Genomic DNA, 16,353 nt, shown 5'->3' with positions numbered 1-16,353 from the left:
TGGCACACGACTTCTCCATCCAAATCGGACGGGCAGGGGAGGAAAAGCCACAACAACAACAACAACAAAAGCTCCACCACCGACCGGAGCTGGCAGCTGCAGGGTGGAAAGGGAAAATCTAGAAATTCAAAAAAAAAAAACACCCTCAAGAGGTGACTGGCTTATTTAGTGCACTGCATCTTACAGAACTTTTTTTTTTTTTTTTAAATCCTGCACATCAGGCCTGAACCGGCAATTAAAGAAGAGGAAAAAAAAAAACAAAAAAAACAAAAAAAACAAAAAACCAAAAAAAACCCCAAGCACCACCAACAAACCAAAACCCAACAAATTTATACTTGGAATTTCGCAAAGGGTGTCGCTCCTCGGTGCTGACTCAACACTACGAGAGCTGCTGGTCCCTGCTCGCGCAGGGCCCTCGCACTTCACCAGCACTGTGTGGACATATACATGTATATATATATATTTATTTTCTCTCCCATCCTTCCTCCCACGGCAAAGCTGCTGGGTGCAGCCGTGGGTCTGGCTGTGTAAGGCAGGTTTTTTTTCCCCAGTTAGAGAAGCACCACCTATTTAGGTGCTTTTTTTTTTTTTTGTTTTTTTTTGTTTTTCTGTTTTTGTTTTTAAATTTATCTCTCTGTATAAAAAAGAAATTAAATCAAATCCTGTTAGTAGCAAGAAGGTCTCTCGGCCCCCTGGACTCCCACCCGTTTAACACCTCAGAACACTGTCATCTCTAAAATGAAAAGAACCACCGTCTGTTTTCCATAGGAAAGGCCTACTCAGAAAAAAAGCTCATAAATATGTACCTTTGTTTTATTCATCTCTTTTGTTTAAGTCTCATTGAAATGGACAACATCGCAAGGTTCTGCGGGAGGAGAAAATTCATTGTAAATACTTCCTTGACAACAACAAAAATATATATATGCTTATAGAAATGATACATTAACGCCTGGTAAGCCTCAAGGTACTGAGATGCTGCTGGGGGAGCCCGACCGACGCGGCCGGGACACGCAACGCCCGCCCGGGGGGAACGCGGGTACAAAGGACACTCCTACCTGGCGGTGACCCCCCACCAGAAATTGTTTTTTTTTTTTTCCTTTTTTCTTTAATTAAGTGTTTCGGAAGATATGAATTACAAAGAAATATACGTATTTTCAAGGGAGGTGTTCTCTTCGGCTCTTAAAAAAAAAAAAAAAAGGAGGGAAAAAAAAAAAAAAAAAAAAGATTCCTACTGCAAAGTTCTAGCAGGAGGTACAAAACCTACAAAGCCCAAGGAGACCCTCCAGGAAAGCCGGTGGGCCAAGGCTGCTGGCCTGGCCCCGGGGCCAGCGGGACTGAGCACCAGCCTGTGCCACCCCCTGGGTCTCCCCAGCCAGGAGACCTGGCCCAGGCGCCTCTGCAAATTTAAAGTTTTTTTTTTTTTTTTTTAAAGGAAATTGGGAAAGCAAACAAAGAAACAAAAAAAAAAAAAAATTGCTTCGGGAACCAGACTCTCCCTCAGCCCTACCTGAACATTGCCCCACGCTTCCCCCACGGAGAAGCGCCGGTGCCCAGCTTGTGAAGCTTTTTTTTTTTTTTTTTTTTTTTTTTTTAAATTTCCTTCTTCCCACAGGGTTGGGTTTGTTTCATTCCTATTTATTTAAACAATTTCCCCCCCCCCCCCCAACTCTGCTGGCTCAGGGCAGAAAGCTCACCGTCTTTTGCGGTGGTGTGTGTTTTTTTTTTTTGTTTTTTGTTTTTTTTTTTCTTGTTTTTTTTCTTTCTTTTTTTTTTTTTTTTTTTTTTCTCCTTTTTTCAGTTTTGTTGGGTCACTAACCAAGCGCAAGAGGTTTTGGCCAGCGAGACGCCCAAGCGGGGACCCTACAGTAAGTCATGGGAAGGGGAGGGGAGTGGGGGGGCCCCGCCGGCAGCCTAGCAAGGAATACAAACAGGGAGCTTTGCAGCAGCTGAAATGCAAACGAGACCTTGCTCCGGCAAAGAAAAAAAAAAAAAAAAAAAAAAAAGAAAAAAAGAAAAATTACCACCCCCCCCCAAAATAATTAAAGTCATGTCACTAAAGGGGGGGAGAGGTGAGGGAGGGGGGACACCTCGCAGCTCAGTAGGGAACCCCTCGGCCCCGGCCGCCCCGCGGAGGCACTCTGCCAGCCCCACGGTACGCCTTCCCGTACGAGGGAGCCGCCTGGGTCGGGGCACCCCAGCTGGGACCTGTTCCTGCCCCGCTGGAACCGGCCGTCCCCGGTCCCAGCTCGCCGTAATTTTGAATTTTGGCCTCCGGATGTACCAGCGTGTTGTTGCTCCCCTCGGCTTTCGTGAAAGATTGCCCGACCGAGTGGACGGTGACGGGGACTCGGGCGAAGCGGAGGTCCTGGTCCCCTGGAAACTGGACAGATCCCGTGCCCTGGTAACTGCTCGTCTCCCCGAGGTGGCTCACGGAGCCCAAGAAGGTCCTGCTTTTCCCCAGAGGCTGGGCAGAGGGTTCTAGCAGAGTCTGGCCTGAATTCAGCTCCTCGGCACCAAATCCCCCCTCGGAGCCCTCGGCGCTGTAAGTCCTGGAGGAGTGGGACCTGCCGTAGTCCGCGGCTCTCGAGGGCTGGTGGTGTTCGTGCGTCGGGTGGCCGAGCGGCTCCGTCTCTTGCTGGGAAAAGAGCTGCAGCAGCGCGGCCGTCACGGCCGGGTTCAACTCTTGGGCTGCGCTGGAGAGATCGCCTTCGGAGAGGGGCGGCGGCGGCGGCGGTCCGGGGGGCTCGGGGGGTCTCTTCTCTGGTGGGAGAATGCGAGGAGGACATGCTGTGGAAGGGTTACTTCTTTTAAAGACCATCGTAAAACAGCACGCGAGCAGATATAAATGCATTTATATGAAGAAAAAAAAAAAAAAAACAAAAAAAAAAAAAACCAAACCAACCAAACGTCCTACCGAGACAGTCCGCTCTCTAGGACGCGATGGAAAAGGGGCGGAGGGGTTTAGGAGCGGGCGCCCCTCGCAAGATCAACGCACGCGGTTCAGGAACGGCTGCCCCGTCCCCCCACGCCCCCAAACACCCGGCGCCCGCTGAGGGAATTCCTGCTCTGGGATCAAACACGACAGCGCGTGTTCCCCAAAAGCGGGGTCTCCCCCAAAAAGCGGGGTCCCCCCGCCTCACTGCTCCGGGACCAGGCTTCTACGCCGCTGGAGCGTGGCCCTTGACGTACGGGTTTAGAAAACCCAGAGAAAACCAAAACCCAACCCCAAACGCACACATCCCAGCTCCCCACTGCACCCACAGCAGAGCGGAGGGAGGGGGTACACCCTCTCGTGTCCCCCCCCCCCCCCTTTGCTTCTTACCAGAGCCGGCCCCGCTTCACTTGGGTTTTGACCTTTTTTTTTTTTTTTTTTTTTTTACAAAGTACATTTCCAGCGTACAGTCCAAACCAATCTAAACCCACCAATATTTGCATGCAACGTACAGACGGTCCTGGAGCACGAGAAAATCCTTTGCCCCCCCCCCTCCCACCCACTTCTCCCCCCCCCCCCCCCCCCCCAACTCCCCCCACCCCCCAAACCAGACCTGCTCACAAGGATTTCTGTTTCCAAAGGACCCCTCCTAGCTAGAACAAAAGCACCCTTCACCCCCCCACCCCACTCCCCCTTCCCATCACCACACTCTTATTACTTTGTGTTACTGTTTTTTTTTTTTTTTTGAGGCAGCAGGAAGAACAAAGCAGGCGGGTTGGGTGGTGGGAAAGGCGAGAGCAGAGCTCTGGCCCCCCCGGCGGGGAGGACGCGATCTGCCCCCGCCGCCGCGCGCGTCGGCTTCGCTCCCGAAACCAGCCCTGACTCCTGCCGAGCAACACAACTGCACTGACTCCGTCTCGTTCATCGACACAAGGGCCGGCTAACACGGTGGTCAAAGTTATCACTGGCGATGACGTAAGAGGCCACGGACACCTTGTTTGAATCAGAGCCTCAAATCATTTGCAAAACTGGTTATTAAAAAGGTCAAACTTTATTGTGAAAACCAGTAGTCTTCCAGGACCACCCCTCCACCCGTATCAGTCAGTCCACTTTAAAACTAGATTGTATTTAAATCCAGAAAACAATCTTCAGGTAATTTTAAAGCCAAGCTGATTTGGGGACAGCATATCATTTAAAATAATTATAAACAGAGAACAATGTTATTTAATTGAATCTGCTCTACAATAACCTAGTTATCTTCCAGTACTAGGGCAGGAGAAAAAAAAAAAAAAAAAAAAAAGAAAAAAAGAAAAAAAGAGCACGATCACAACTGGCTTGTGGTGGGCGGGTGTGTTGAAGGCACGAGAACACAGCACGTTCAGCTACATTGCAGAGGAGTTGTGTATCGGGCCAAAAGAGGCTCCCTGGAGAGTCTGAGACATACTCAGGAGGCGCTTCTAGAATTGGGTGAGGTCGTCACAGGATGTTGCTAATAATTCAAAAAATCAACAGAAACAAAAGACATGGAGACATTTACACTCACCTTTGAAAAGGAAATCCAAGAGTTCACTGAATACAATCAGGTCTTTTAAACATGCCTCCTACTTGCCCTACAAGAACCAGCCCTTCGGCTCAGCTGCAGAAGTCGCTGGATTTCAGGACTCCTAAAAGTCAACTCTACGTATAGCCAGGCACACCGGAGCGGGCTGTGCAAGTTTATGTACACAACTGCCACCGTCCCTCCCTTCCAGCACTCTCCAGCATTTCAGTTCTCACGTTCTTTAAAAGCATCTCTGCATTTTTTTTTTTTTTTTTTTTTCCGAGAGGGCAGGAAGGGAACGGTGAGAGTTGGGACAAGCAACAAGATGGGAAAATCTACAGAGATTCAACGTCCTGTGCAAAAATCCTACCTGACTGTGTAAACTGACTACTAGAGTACTGGGGGAAGAACTGACCCTCCAAGTTCCCTTTCATTTTTGGGCAAAACCCAAAATCTTTAATCTTCACTGACCCATTCACAGTGGAGCACTAATGGATGTTACACGCTTTGGAGATGTGGAGTAGTGAGTATTTTCGTGTTTTGGCTTTTTGCAGTTGTTAAAGCCTCCTGAGCAGTCCAGCACTTACCGCGGGGAGTGGGTCAGTGTCTGTCTCAGGCTTGAAATCTGAGGCTTGACCACATCCTAGCACCCAGCGTCTTTCCTTCCTCCCATCCACACCCCCTGCCTCCCTCTCTCACAACGCTCCAATGTCTCGGTTCCTCCTGGCCACAGTTAAACCAGAGACACTCGTAGGGAATACTTTAATTGTTCTACCAAGTGCACGGCATCCACGATGCACAAGCAATGGTGGTGATTAATTACCTGTACTTTCCTCCGGGTGCACTGTAGGGGTTTTCCTTGGCCCCCGCTGCTCACCGCTCTTCTCCCCGTTGCTCTCCTCCAGGGTTATAACGGGCTCCTGGCTCTTCATCAGCTGACTCAGCAGAACGGCCAGCACGTTCTGCATATCTCCCTGAGCGCTGGCTGTTTCTGGAGTCGCCTGCTCCTCCGGTAGCTGGGTCTCCGTGGGTGGCTCTTCCACAGCTTCCTCCGCCGCCGCTGCCGCCTGAGACTCGTGCTGCTGCGTGGTGGCTTCTGTCAGCGCGTTGATGGACTGGTTGAGAGCCTCCAGCTGCTGCTGCATCTCTGGGTTGGAGTGCACGTTCAACAGCTGGGCCATCTGTGGGACGCTCAGATCAGTCTGGCTCTGCAGCAAGTTCAGTAGAACAGCTAGCTCGCTCTGATTCAGCTGCTGGGTGATTTCTCCAAGGCCTGCAGGAAACACAAGCGGCATCACAGGGAGGTCAGGCGAAGCTACCTCGCGTCGGTCTGCAAGCGCGACGCTGCACCTACCAATAAACACTTCTCCTCCGCGTCCCCGGGCCGGGGGGAGGCACGGGGGCTCCGGGAGGAGGATTCCGGGGGTAGTTTGCTCAGATTTCCACCATCAGCTTGGCCCCCTCCGGGCTGCGCTCAGCTCCGAGCGGCACTGCAGCAGCCCCCCGTGGTACCGCGCACACACTGCACTCGCCCAAGGCTACAGCCGGGAACCGCTCTGTTAGCCACGGAGGGAGGGTTTTTTCGCCACCCCCTCGAACCCAACCGCTGGTGATTTCGGCCCAGCTGAGCCAAACCTCCCCCCCGTCCCCAGTCCCTCGGTTCGCTACGCGAGGGCATCCCAAGAACCAGACTGGTGGACACCACCAGTTACGGCAGCAAGCCTGAGGACGCGGGGTGAAGACTGGAAACCCCCAGCCCGCTTCCGCGGCGATCGGAGCGGCCCGGCCGGCAGCAGCTCAGCCCCTCCCCAAGCTCCCTGCAGCACCCCGGGGATCTAAAGGGCTCCCTCCTGCCCTGGGAAGCAGGTTGCTCGGGATGGAGCTAAGCTGCTGTCGGGGACGGAGGAAGGGTGTGTTCCACCGACGCAGCAAAAGAAATTAGGTCAGGCAGAAGGCAATTCCTTGCTGAAAGCTGGCCTGGGATCACAGAGGACTCCGTCCTGACCTGCGAGTATCCAGGTTAGTCTAAAATACAACCCTTGAGTGGCATCACCTCCCTCTGCACCGTGCTGGAGCAGAGTCTCCCGAGTGACAAGTGACAAGGGTGTCCCTTCACACTGACACTGACCCTGCGAGTCAAACCTTTTGGGAAGAAGGGTGCAAAGGTCTGGTTTTAGAAGCTTCAAATTAAGCTCCTCTTGGCTGGTAGGCAGCTAAGAATGCGATGCTCACTTTTCTCAGCCGTTTGTTAATCCAACCACCACCTTTTGTCCATCTGCCATGTTTCACTGAACACATGGATTGTGCGTTCCCTGGAGCAAGAACTGTCTTCCTTGTTACTCGTCAGTACAACGTTTGACGCAAAGGAAGCTTTAGCCCGTAGCTGGGGTTTTATAAGGCTTCTACAGAGCAATCAGCATGGTCTGGGCAGCTTTGTGTATCTCTACATTCCCAGGAACCAAAACATCTCCCCTCCAACTATTTTCTAGACACAGGAAGGTCGGTCAGTTTTGGAAACGGTGTACAAATCCTGGCCCTGTAAGACTTTGTGACCAACTGATCTTTTCTGCAACAAGCAAAGTGCAAGAACGTACACTTGCCCACCAGCCTGTTACATCCCATGCCTAATCTTTATATAATTTGATCAACAAGATCAAGCTTCAGCTCATTTACACACCCTTTACATGGCTGCACCTTCCAGCCTATTATCTGTTACTTCGCTGGCTCAAGTGACTCAGTGACTGCTTTCATTATCCTCTGTGAAAGCACACTTCCGAACCAATAATATTAACTCATGGAACAAATTCACAGTCAGCTCATCAGTGACTTTTGAAGAGTAGCCAGAACACTCTGCAGCCGACAGTTTTCACATCAGAGGGGAAAAAAAAAAAAAAAAAAAAAAAAAGGAAAAAAGTCAAGATAGGAAGATTCTAGAATGCTTTTTCTGTAGAAATAAAGGTGAAAGAACCAGACTGGCTTGAAAATAGACATAAGCCTCCCACACCCAGACCAGAGAAGGTGGGGAGGTAACACATCAGGAGGAGCCTCTTACACCCCAGATGAGGCACTGACCTACTGCATCTCCAGCACCAGACTCTGTTTTGAGCTGGGCAGGCTGTGGGTGCACAGGACTGCTGTTGTTTTTGACAGGGTCTGTGCTTGTAACAGAGGTAGTTTCTTTCCGAGAAACTTTTGATAACGGTGGCTCCTCCACTGCAATCCCGCTTTGCCGCTGCCGTCGGCGTTTCTTGCTCCACAGCTCGTGGCAATCCTGCCAGTGAGGAAGGCTAGAAGAGAACAACACTGAGCAGTTAGGAAACAGGGAAAGAAAACCAATTTAATCCTCAAAGACCACAGAAAGTTATTAGCGCCGTTAGAGAAGCAGAGATGTTCCTCTGACTGAAACCATACTATTAAACCAAGAAGGGGCAAATCCTAGAACCAGGCTGCAGGCAAATCATTGAATTTGCACTGGGATCTCACCCCTGGACGGACTGGGGTTAGCTGCAATGCACACAAGCCCAGCTGAACGCAATTCAGCCAAGCTCTGAGAGTCCAGTGGCTTTAAGAAAGCAGCTGCCTTCAGTAACTCTGAAGGAAAGGGGACTCTCAAAAGCTGCCGCCACACTTGCACGCAAAGCGGCTTGAGTGGAGTTTTACAGGCTGCTTGACTGGAGTGGGAGAAGAGAGCTGCAGTGTGATGCTGCTCAACAGCCACTCCAAGTCAATTAAGAAGGAGCATAAATGAGTCCTTCGTGGCACAGAGCACAGGGATATGCTACATGCTACTCTTGCACATCTTCCAACAGGGTTTTAGAGCACCTTACAAGCATTAAGCTGAGCCTTATAAAACCAGCCTGTTATCAGGCAGAAAACCAACAGCACAGGAAGAGCTATTTGCTCAGCTACATGACAAAACGCAAGGGCAGAGTTGAGAAAACCACCCAGAAATCCTAACTTAATTCTGACTGAAAAAAAAAACAAAGCCAAGCCAGTGGCTCCTTCCCAAAGCTCATCAGCAGAGAGCCCGCTGCAGTGGAGGATGCCAGCTGGGACTTACTCTGGAGGTGCCATTTTGCTGAGATCAACATCCTTAAGGAAGTCACTCTGCAAAGCCTGTTCTGCTGTGCAGCGCTTGCCAGGGTCTAGCGTCAGCATGTGGTCCAGCAGGTCGAGAGCAGACGAAGGAATGCTGCGCAGAGAGTTGGAAATATGGCTGGGTTAAGGCCTTGCTCTGAACAGGGGAGAGCCCGCTCTCAGAGACACACCTCAGGCCTAAGAGAAATCCCCACAGTCAAAACTTGTTACTATGTGATGCAGCAGCTCAGACATCAACAGAGCAGGCATCAGGTATGTGGTATTTTCAGCCTAATTTTTGCCATTTATGAAGAGCAACTCTGCTACAAATCCCACAAGATTATCACACAATTATACTCTCCCCCCGGAGAGCACATCTCTGAAGTCAGACAGCCTCTGCACCGTGAGAAAGCCACACTGCCAAGTGGGCTTTCTAGGTGCAGACCCTAGCTAGAGGTGTCACGAGCGTGCAGAGGCAGGGATCCCCTCCAGCAGGCACCTGTGGCAGATCAGATATTTAGAAAGGGGACAGTGACCCCACATTCCAGCCTTCCCCAGATGGGAGAAGGCCTCCTGGAGGGGGCTGCCTGAGGCCAGAAGGGGAAAGCACTGCTTCATCTACCGGGTAGACCAAAGCCAAAGGCTAGCAGATGAGTGGCACAACATAACAGAGGACCATTACCCCCACGCGGCCACTCGTCCTCTAACAAAACTCACAAGGAGAACTCCTCACGCAGGCGCCTTCGGTATTGCTTCTTCGGTTTCATAGTGTTGAAGTAGGGCAACTTGATGACATCCGGCCACACCGCTGGACAGGGGCTCCCACAGAGCCGGCTGAGAACCAGAAAAGCAGAGAAGGCTCAGCAGGCGGAACGCAGCAAGGGGGAGAAGAGTCACCAGCCTGAAGGAAAAAGTCTCCTTTCCGAGCAACTTACTGTACCAGTAACCTAGGTCTGGGCACGCTTCAGTAAAGATTAGGGAACACTCGGGTTAGAAAGGAGGTAGGAGGAAGACGAAAAATGCTTACTTTGAGTTTAGAAGCCATCCAACACAATGGATTTTCAGTGCGAGATGTAATTTAGGTTCATGATTTCTGCACTCAACTAACCACAGCAAAGTTTACTGAGGGTGCATACATTAGCAGCCACGCACGTGACGGTAGGCATGGACACCTGAATGCCTAACTATTCCCATCTGCAGTTACAGTCGTTTGCTGGTCCCATTTTCCAGGCAGATTAGAGAAAGAGGGCTCTTCTAACACAGAGACTGTGTGCATGAGCAGTTTCTGCAGTACCTCTTCTCATAGGCATGCATGTGCAATGCTTTACCTGATTAATTCAAGCTGAGCCAGTTCCAGATTGGCTTGAAAAATAGGCTTCTTTGTAAACAGTTCCCCGAGGATACAGCTGGAAAGAGGAAAAGCAAGAGGTCATGACAGCAAACCCTTGGGATGATCGTTTGAACACTGCAGCATTTCTGTTCAGGAGCAGGTTTGCCTGAGGAGAGTTATTTGCATCAGGGCTTGTAGTTGAGAACTGACAAACTAACCTATGTGTACAGAGTCACCAATTCTACGCAGCTGGGAAATACCATTCACTAGTAGGCTGGTTAACATGTCACAGGCTTCACGCTTTAACTCTTTGCAGGGAGAGGAGGATGTGTCAATAGCATGACAAGAAAAACAGCCAGGCAGCTCATTTGCCTCCAGATCCAGCCCATTTATCTTTTCAACTTCACTGAGGGATATCTGCTGGCCCAAATTATCCTCAGCTGCCAGCAGCTTTTTGTTTGTCATTGCCAAGCACAGGATACAGCCTTGTACACACAATGTTTGTACACGCACACATTTGTCCAGCTGGAAGGGAAAGAAGAGAAGGAGGGAGGGGACAGCTCTGACTCATTCAGTCCTTAACATCTACCCTTAAGCCTTTTGACAGGAATAACAATCAGTGTCAAATATAGCTGTGGGCCAATACAGGCACCTGTCTGCTGGAACTGGGCTACCCCACTCATCTGACACAGGACACGCAACAGCAACCGGACCTCACGGCCGGAGTTTCCAGAGGTAATTATCAGGGCCTGACTGTCACAAACCTTTGCTGTTTGTGTACTAAACTCTCCTGAAAGTTTACCTGCGAATATTGCAACGGGAAGCACGCATTTTGGGAAACCCAGGCCCACTTCTGAACGCTGAATGCTCGAGAGTCTGGTTCTGAATTGCTTGGCAAAGCTTCCATCTTTGTGGCTCAACTGCCCAGACTCCTCCTGTTCATGGGACTCCCTACACTGCTAGAAACCCGAAACGTCTACTTCAAAATGTTTCTAGATTTAACTGAAGAAATAAGGTGACCAACAGAGCAACCTGAAGAGGTTACAGAAAAACTCTCTATTAGGTCATTAGACCCATACCCTGAAGGTATAACCAGCACAGAGTAAGCTCACCACCCCTTCTGATCTTTGTGGCACATCATTATCAAAGGTTGGTTGGTCTGGTTTTTAAACAGCAAGGGTGCCTTTTATGCTCTCACATGTTAATACCAATAGAAGTCTCGTTCTAGGAGTGTTTACTAAATGGTATAGCTTTCGTTAGGTGACACACACTTATTTCCCCAAAGCACAGAATTTTGAAAGTATTCATAGACTATCACAACTCGCTTTGCCTAGCTGGAGCAGCTTCAGGAAATAGCACGACTTAAAGGCTACCTTCCACTAGAACTATTCGGTTCATGTGCTGATTGATATTCACAGCCCAAACAGGACAAAAGATACAAACCAGGCACTTACCCACAGCTCCACACGTCTATGGCTGGTGTGTAACGCTCCTCACCTAGCAGCAATTCTGGAGGTCGATACCACAATGTAATGACTTTATTTGTGTATGGACGGCTGGAACGCAAGAAACAAACACAAACTGATGACAAGAGCCACAAAGCCCTTAACAAACGGTAATTTGAGCTTTCAAATGGCAGAGTTGGGCACGTAAGTAGAAGCAGGGGGCTTTCAGGTGCCTAGAATGCCACAGCACCTGCCCAAGTTAAATAAAGCCGATGGGACGTCACAGATTTTCCAGGTCTGCCTGCGTGCACAAGACAGTTAGTTGTAGGTACCCAAGACTGAACAATTCTGACCTGCAACAGGCAGCAACGGGCTGCTGTGACTGAATAGTGACTGAGCACAGAGCAAAACGTGGCCTATGGCAGGTCCATGGCAGGCAGAGAAGATGTTTTGGTTCCTTATCAGCTGGTTTGTCTAACAAAGGGCTATTAATACCAGCCAGGAGTATGTGTTCTCCAAGAGCTGGTGCTGCATTAAACCACTTAGAGTAGAAATAGTTTCTCAGGCAATGCCAGGACTTCCATGTGAAGGGACTATGTGGATACTAAGAAGGAAGGAGCTCATCCCACCTATGTAAGCCATGTCCCCCCTTCCTCCATCCCACTATGCCTCACCTCTCCTCTGAGCTGTAGAGTCGGGCGAGTCCAAAATCTGCAAGTTTGATTTGCCCACTGAAAGACAAAAAACACTCACTGGTTTGAATCCCAGCTGGGCTCCCACTCTGCAAGCAGTGAAAGGTAAGGAAATCCCCCCATGTAGTAGAAAGGCCTAACAAAGCAATGTTTGCTGCAGTTACTTTTGGATATGCCAGACTTAATTTTCCAGATCCTATTCAACGCTCCAAAGAAATGAAAAGAAAAAAAAAAAAGGCAATAATTCAGTCCCATCTCTATCACAAACCCTCCCCAAAAGGCCAATGTCTCAGAGAAATTCTTTAGATTTATATCCAGACACATGGATGCAATTATGCGCAATATTATTCTCATAAGCTCAAAGTTTTCTGATGGATATCCAGATAAAGACTTGAGAACTAATAGCTAATGAATAATTGTTATGCATTCTGTGATAAACTATGTTACTGCCAAACACTGCTATCTGTAGAAGAGAGAGCATTCACGAAGAACTGCTACTTCCTACCTTAACCCTCAACGGTTTCTCTGCATACAAGCACTTCCAATAAACAGTATTTTTGCCAAAATACCATGGAGACCAAGTGTACACAGAGACCCATTTACTTCAAGTCAACATGAAAGAAAGTTAACTGTAAGGAGCTACAAAACAGCGAGCAGAGGGCCTCACGTGGAGAGACTGCTAGCAACCTCAAGTTAAATAGGAGGTTGTTGGGGCTGCTGACCCGTGCAGCAGGAGCTGTGTTCTCAGCCAGCAGCAGCACCCAGGAAAGCCACTGCTTAATTACAACCCTTCGTCACACCCCGGATGGAAACATGCAGGGCTGCTGTGTGCCTACGGGGGATCAACACCTCCTGTTCCCCAGCATACTCAAGGTGAAGACAACTGTGTGCTCTCAGCTGACCCAGGGAGAGCAAGGGGAAGAGCTTGGACAGAATTGTATCTACTCCCAGGTTACCTGTTGTTCAGTAAGATGTTGGAGCACTTAATATCTCTATGAAGGAAATTCTTTTTGTGACAATAATCCAGACCCTCCATTAACTGTTTCATGAAAGACTTGATATGGTCCTCTGAGAAATGTACCAAGCCAGATTCTAGCAGCCCCATTAGGTCATGGTCCATGTACTCAAACACAAGGTAAAAGGCACCTGGTATAACAAAGAGAGAAATGATTTAAGAGAGGAGAGACAAAGAAAAAGGAGGAATGAAAGGAGATTCAACTGTTGAAATATTCTTTTACGTGCACTGTTGAGTGTGTTCTGTTGGTGTTTTCCCTAATGCAGCCTTGTGATATTTAGGGCTTACTGGGCATCCCAGAAGATTTTTTTTTTTCCTCAAGGGGAAGAGAAAACCCCAAATCATTTAAGTAGCCCCTCTAGTGCATCAAGCTGACATCTGAAATCAAAATATGCCCCCAAAATAAAGTCCTTTGGAATCCTGGTCACGTTTACCTATCTGTTTTTTCTTTCAAGCTAGTTTGAAGAGACTACTGCTATGCATGGCTTGAACTGACATTTGTGTTGTTCCATTCTCTCTCACAGAAGAAAAGGCCCCAAACAAAAGCAAGTAACCCTGGAGAGGTTTGCCTCCCCCTATTTTTTTTTTTTTTTTTTTAAAGGACATCTCTTCTGTGACTCTACAGAAATGCAATACAACCTTTGAAGTCCATGTCTACCTCTGCCCTGCAGTGTGACAAATCATTTTAACTGGAATCTATCCTTTGATGTAAGGCCAAATCCGGATGCCAAACTTGCTGGAGCTATCTATCAAGGAGGAATGCAAAAAAAGAAGATCTACACCAGAGTTTAGATTTTTAGTTTCACACTAAGAATAAACAAATGGAGTTGCATCACCCCCTTGGCTAAACAAAACCACACCCTGCAGCAAACGCTACCTTTGTCCTTCTTGAAATCCAGTGCATCTTGTTTGTCCGTGACAATTTCCTTCATGTTAACAACACTGCGGTGGATCAGCTGCCGAAGGATTTTGATCTCGCGGATGGCCGTGATGGGGAAGCCCTCTTTTTCGTTGTCCAGTCGCACCTTCTTGAGAGCCACCAGTTCACCTGCCAGAACGAGCCAGCGTCAAAGCCCCTGCACACATCACTGCCAACAATTCTGTGGATTTCCAGGGGGAAGCTGAAAGGAGCTGTGAGCACAGCCAACCTCCACCGAGGCAGGGCAGAGCCAGCTTTAGTTACCACCCTGCTCATTTTTGTTGAATCACTCTGTCAGAAGTTATCACACCAACAACTCATGACAGGTGACACCAGTGCTCCTAATCTGCTTCAGCAGAAAGTCACACAGGTGAACACAAACTTACCCTGGAATCCACTCCAGTCCCGTTCACCAGCTCTGCTACAATAAAGTCTGACAAAGGGACACTTAAAAAGCAGGGGTTCAGCTGGCATCTGCAGCTGCCATAGCTGCACCCCCCCCAACCCTCTGACCACACGTCAAACCGTACGCCCAGGGCACACGACTTCACAAGCAGAGGGGGCAGCAGGGCACTAACTCACAGTTTGTATTTCAGAACTTCTGTTCTTTTGCCCCTTTGGAGAACACCTGATGCAAGTGTTTACACCAGGGCAGGAACCATTTCTAGTTCTACAGGTATTCGTCATTAACCATCAACACCACTAAGGCTGGAATGGGTTTTAAGCACACCCACAATAACAAGGCCTTAAAGAACTGGAGTCAGCCTGAAGCCACCTGGCATCCTTACCTGTATCTTTGTCCTTGGCTTTGTACACCTGCCCATATGTCCCTTCTCCAATAATCCCAATGATATCAAACTTGTCCACGCAACGCTTCCCCCAGTCGCTCTCCGTCTGCCTCCTTTCCCCATACCGAGGACAACAGATTCTGAAAGAGGGAAGAGGACTGCTGGGCACCCGAGTGCTCCACCTCACCCACCACCCCGCAAACAAATGCCCACTTGACTGTTTTAAGCTGTACCCTAAAAACAAAAAGCAAAGGTCAGGCACCCTGTCTTTACACTCCTAGCAAGCGAGCGTTCAGTGGAGTGTAATGAATTATGCTATATAATCTCAGCTACTCCAGATACAGGCACTGCTATACAGGAATATTATCCTTCTATTTCATTCAGATACTAAAAGAACACTCTCACTATCAGATCTTCTCACTTTAGTTATGCATTAATCAGCTACATATGGCTAACGAGCAATACACTGTTCCTCCTGGGGAAATAAGTAGCACAAAGCGTGGGGAAGACAAGCAAAATGGATATTATGTCATCTCATTTCCACACACTTTGAGGTGGCAGAAGCATCTTGCTATAGCCTACCTGGGGCACACAGTCAGCTACACAGACTTTGAACAAATATCTCATTACATACCTTTACCTGAGAGTAGCTTGAAGGAGAACCAAACCAGTATCTTTAAAAAATACCAAAGAATTATGCTAAAGTAAGACAAAAATCAGTGTTTGGAATCTTGTGCAGAAACACTGGACGTTTGATTTTTATTTAAAACAAAGTGCAGCTAGCACTCTGTGTACAAAACGCCAAGGGCGCTTCCTCCCCTGACAGCAGCGTACATTTTGGTATCAGGGGAAGTTGTATATACCACGCAACGTGAGCAATACCTCAGTCGTGCATGAAGAAAAGGTGTGTGTCTCCTATTTGGAATAACCAATTCCTAGAAGCACCCACGAGCCTTATATAGGGATGCTCATCAGGAGGTTTCCTTGGCCTGCAGGCTACAGGCTCAATCAAAAGATGAGAGAGCTTTCAGGGCAGATGTGGCTGGAGATGGAATATGACACACTCCAGCAATTTCTACCCTTGAAAGGGCCAAAGGGGAAGACAACAGAATCTGTCACAGCTTCAGGGCAACGCCTGAACCGTAGTCTCCATTGGGTGCACAATTTACACAACCTCCTCTTCTTCCCAAACTGCTGTACTGTTAGTTCTCAAATAGATGGGGCAAGTGGCCTTCAGCTGTCACTGGCCCATATATGAAACAACCCACAGGAAATAGTTAATATACCATAAGAAAAAACAGAAATATGAACTTGTTTTCCCCGCATTTCACTTCCTTCAATAAAGACAGCACTCAGACGAGTCTGGGGACAAAAGAATTTTGATACAACTGAACTAAGTCTGGCTAAAGATTTATAAGTAAGCGCAAGTTAAGTGTTCTCCCCATCCAATAAACGGTGGGGAGGCTGCCGAGAGCTGGCAAAGCAGCTGCCAAATTCAATTTCAAAAATGATTGCCCTTTCAACAGCGCCGTCTCCACACAGCTCACAGGGCTCTTCCAGGAGCGCTGCGGCATACACCGAGACTCACAGCTCTGGAAACCTCGACTGACACCTG

The 16,353-nt window shown here is 48.7% G+C and overlaps 1 protein-coding gene across 3 annotated transcripts in view; it reads right to left on the bottom strand.

Moving 5' to 3' along the window:
• Positions 1 to 799: 799 nt before the first annotated feature.
• CDK12 (cyclin dependent kinase 12) overlaps positions 800 to 16,353 on the bottom strand; it is a 28,506-nt gene continuing 12,952 nt past the window's right edge. The window contains exons 4-14 of one of the 3 annotated variants that reach the window (XM_042787322.1): positions 14,739 to 14,878; positions 13,909 to 14,079; positions 12,973 to 13,162; positions 11,999 to 12,055; positions 11,334 to 11,435; positions 9,878 to 9,955; positions 9,267 to 9,383; positions 8,533 to 8,664; positions 7,545 to 7,759; positions 5,296 to 5,745; positions 800 to 2,787 (exon numbers count right to left, since the gene is read on the bottom strand). In XM_042787322.1, the coding sequence (XP_042643256.1) occupies positions 2,096 to 2,787; positions 5,296 to 5,745; positions 7,545 to 7,759; positions 8,533 to 8,664; positions 9,267 to 9,383; positions 9,878 to 9,955; positions 11,334 to 11,435; positions 11,999 to 12,055; positions 12,973 to 13,162; positions 13,909 to 14,079; positions 14,739 to 14,878 (2,344 nt within the window). In that variant the 3' untranslated portion in view covers positions 800 to 2,095. Of the gene's footprint in view, positions 2,788 to 3,961; positions 4,422 to 5,295; positions 5,746 to 7,544; positions 7,760 to 8,532; positions 8,665 to 9,266; positions 9,384 to 9,877; positions 9,956 to 11,333; positions 11,436 to 11,998; positions 12,056 to 12,972; positions 13,163 to 13,908; positions 14,080 to 14,738; positions 14,879 to 16,353 lie in introns of those variants that run through there. The other 2 variants (XM_042787323.1, XM_042787324.1) reach the window with 2 other exon arrangements.

Source organism: Tyto alba, unplaced genomic scaffold, assembly GCF_018691265.1.
Source record: "Tyto alba isolate M040663 unplaced genomic scaffold, T.alba_DEE_v4.0 Super-Scaffold_12, whole genome shotgun sequence".
NCBI lineage: Eukaryota > Metazoa > Chordata > Aves > Strigiformes > Tytonidae > Tyto > Tyto alba.
Note: the sequence above shows the minus strand (reverse complement) of the source record. Positions and strands in the feature narration are given on the sequence as shown.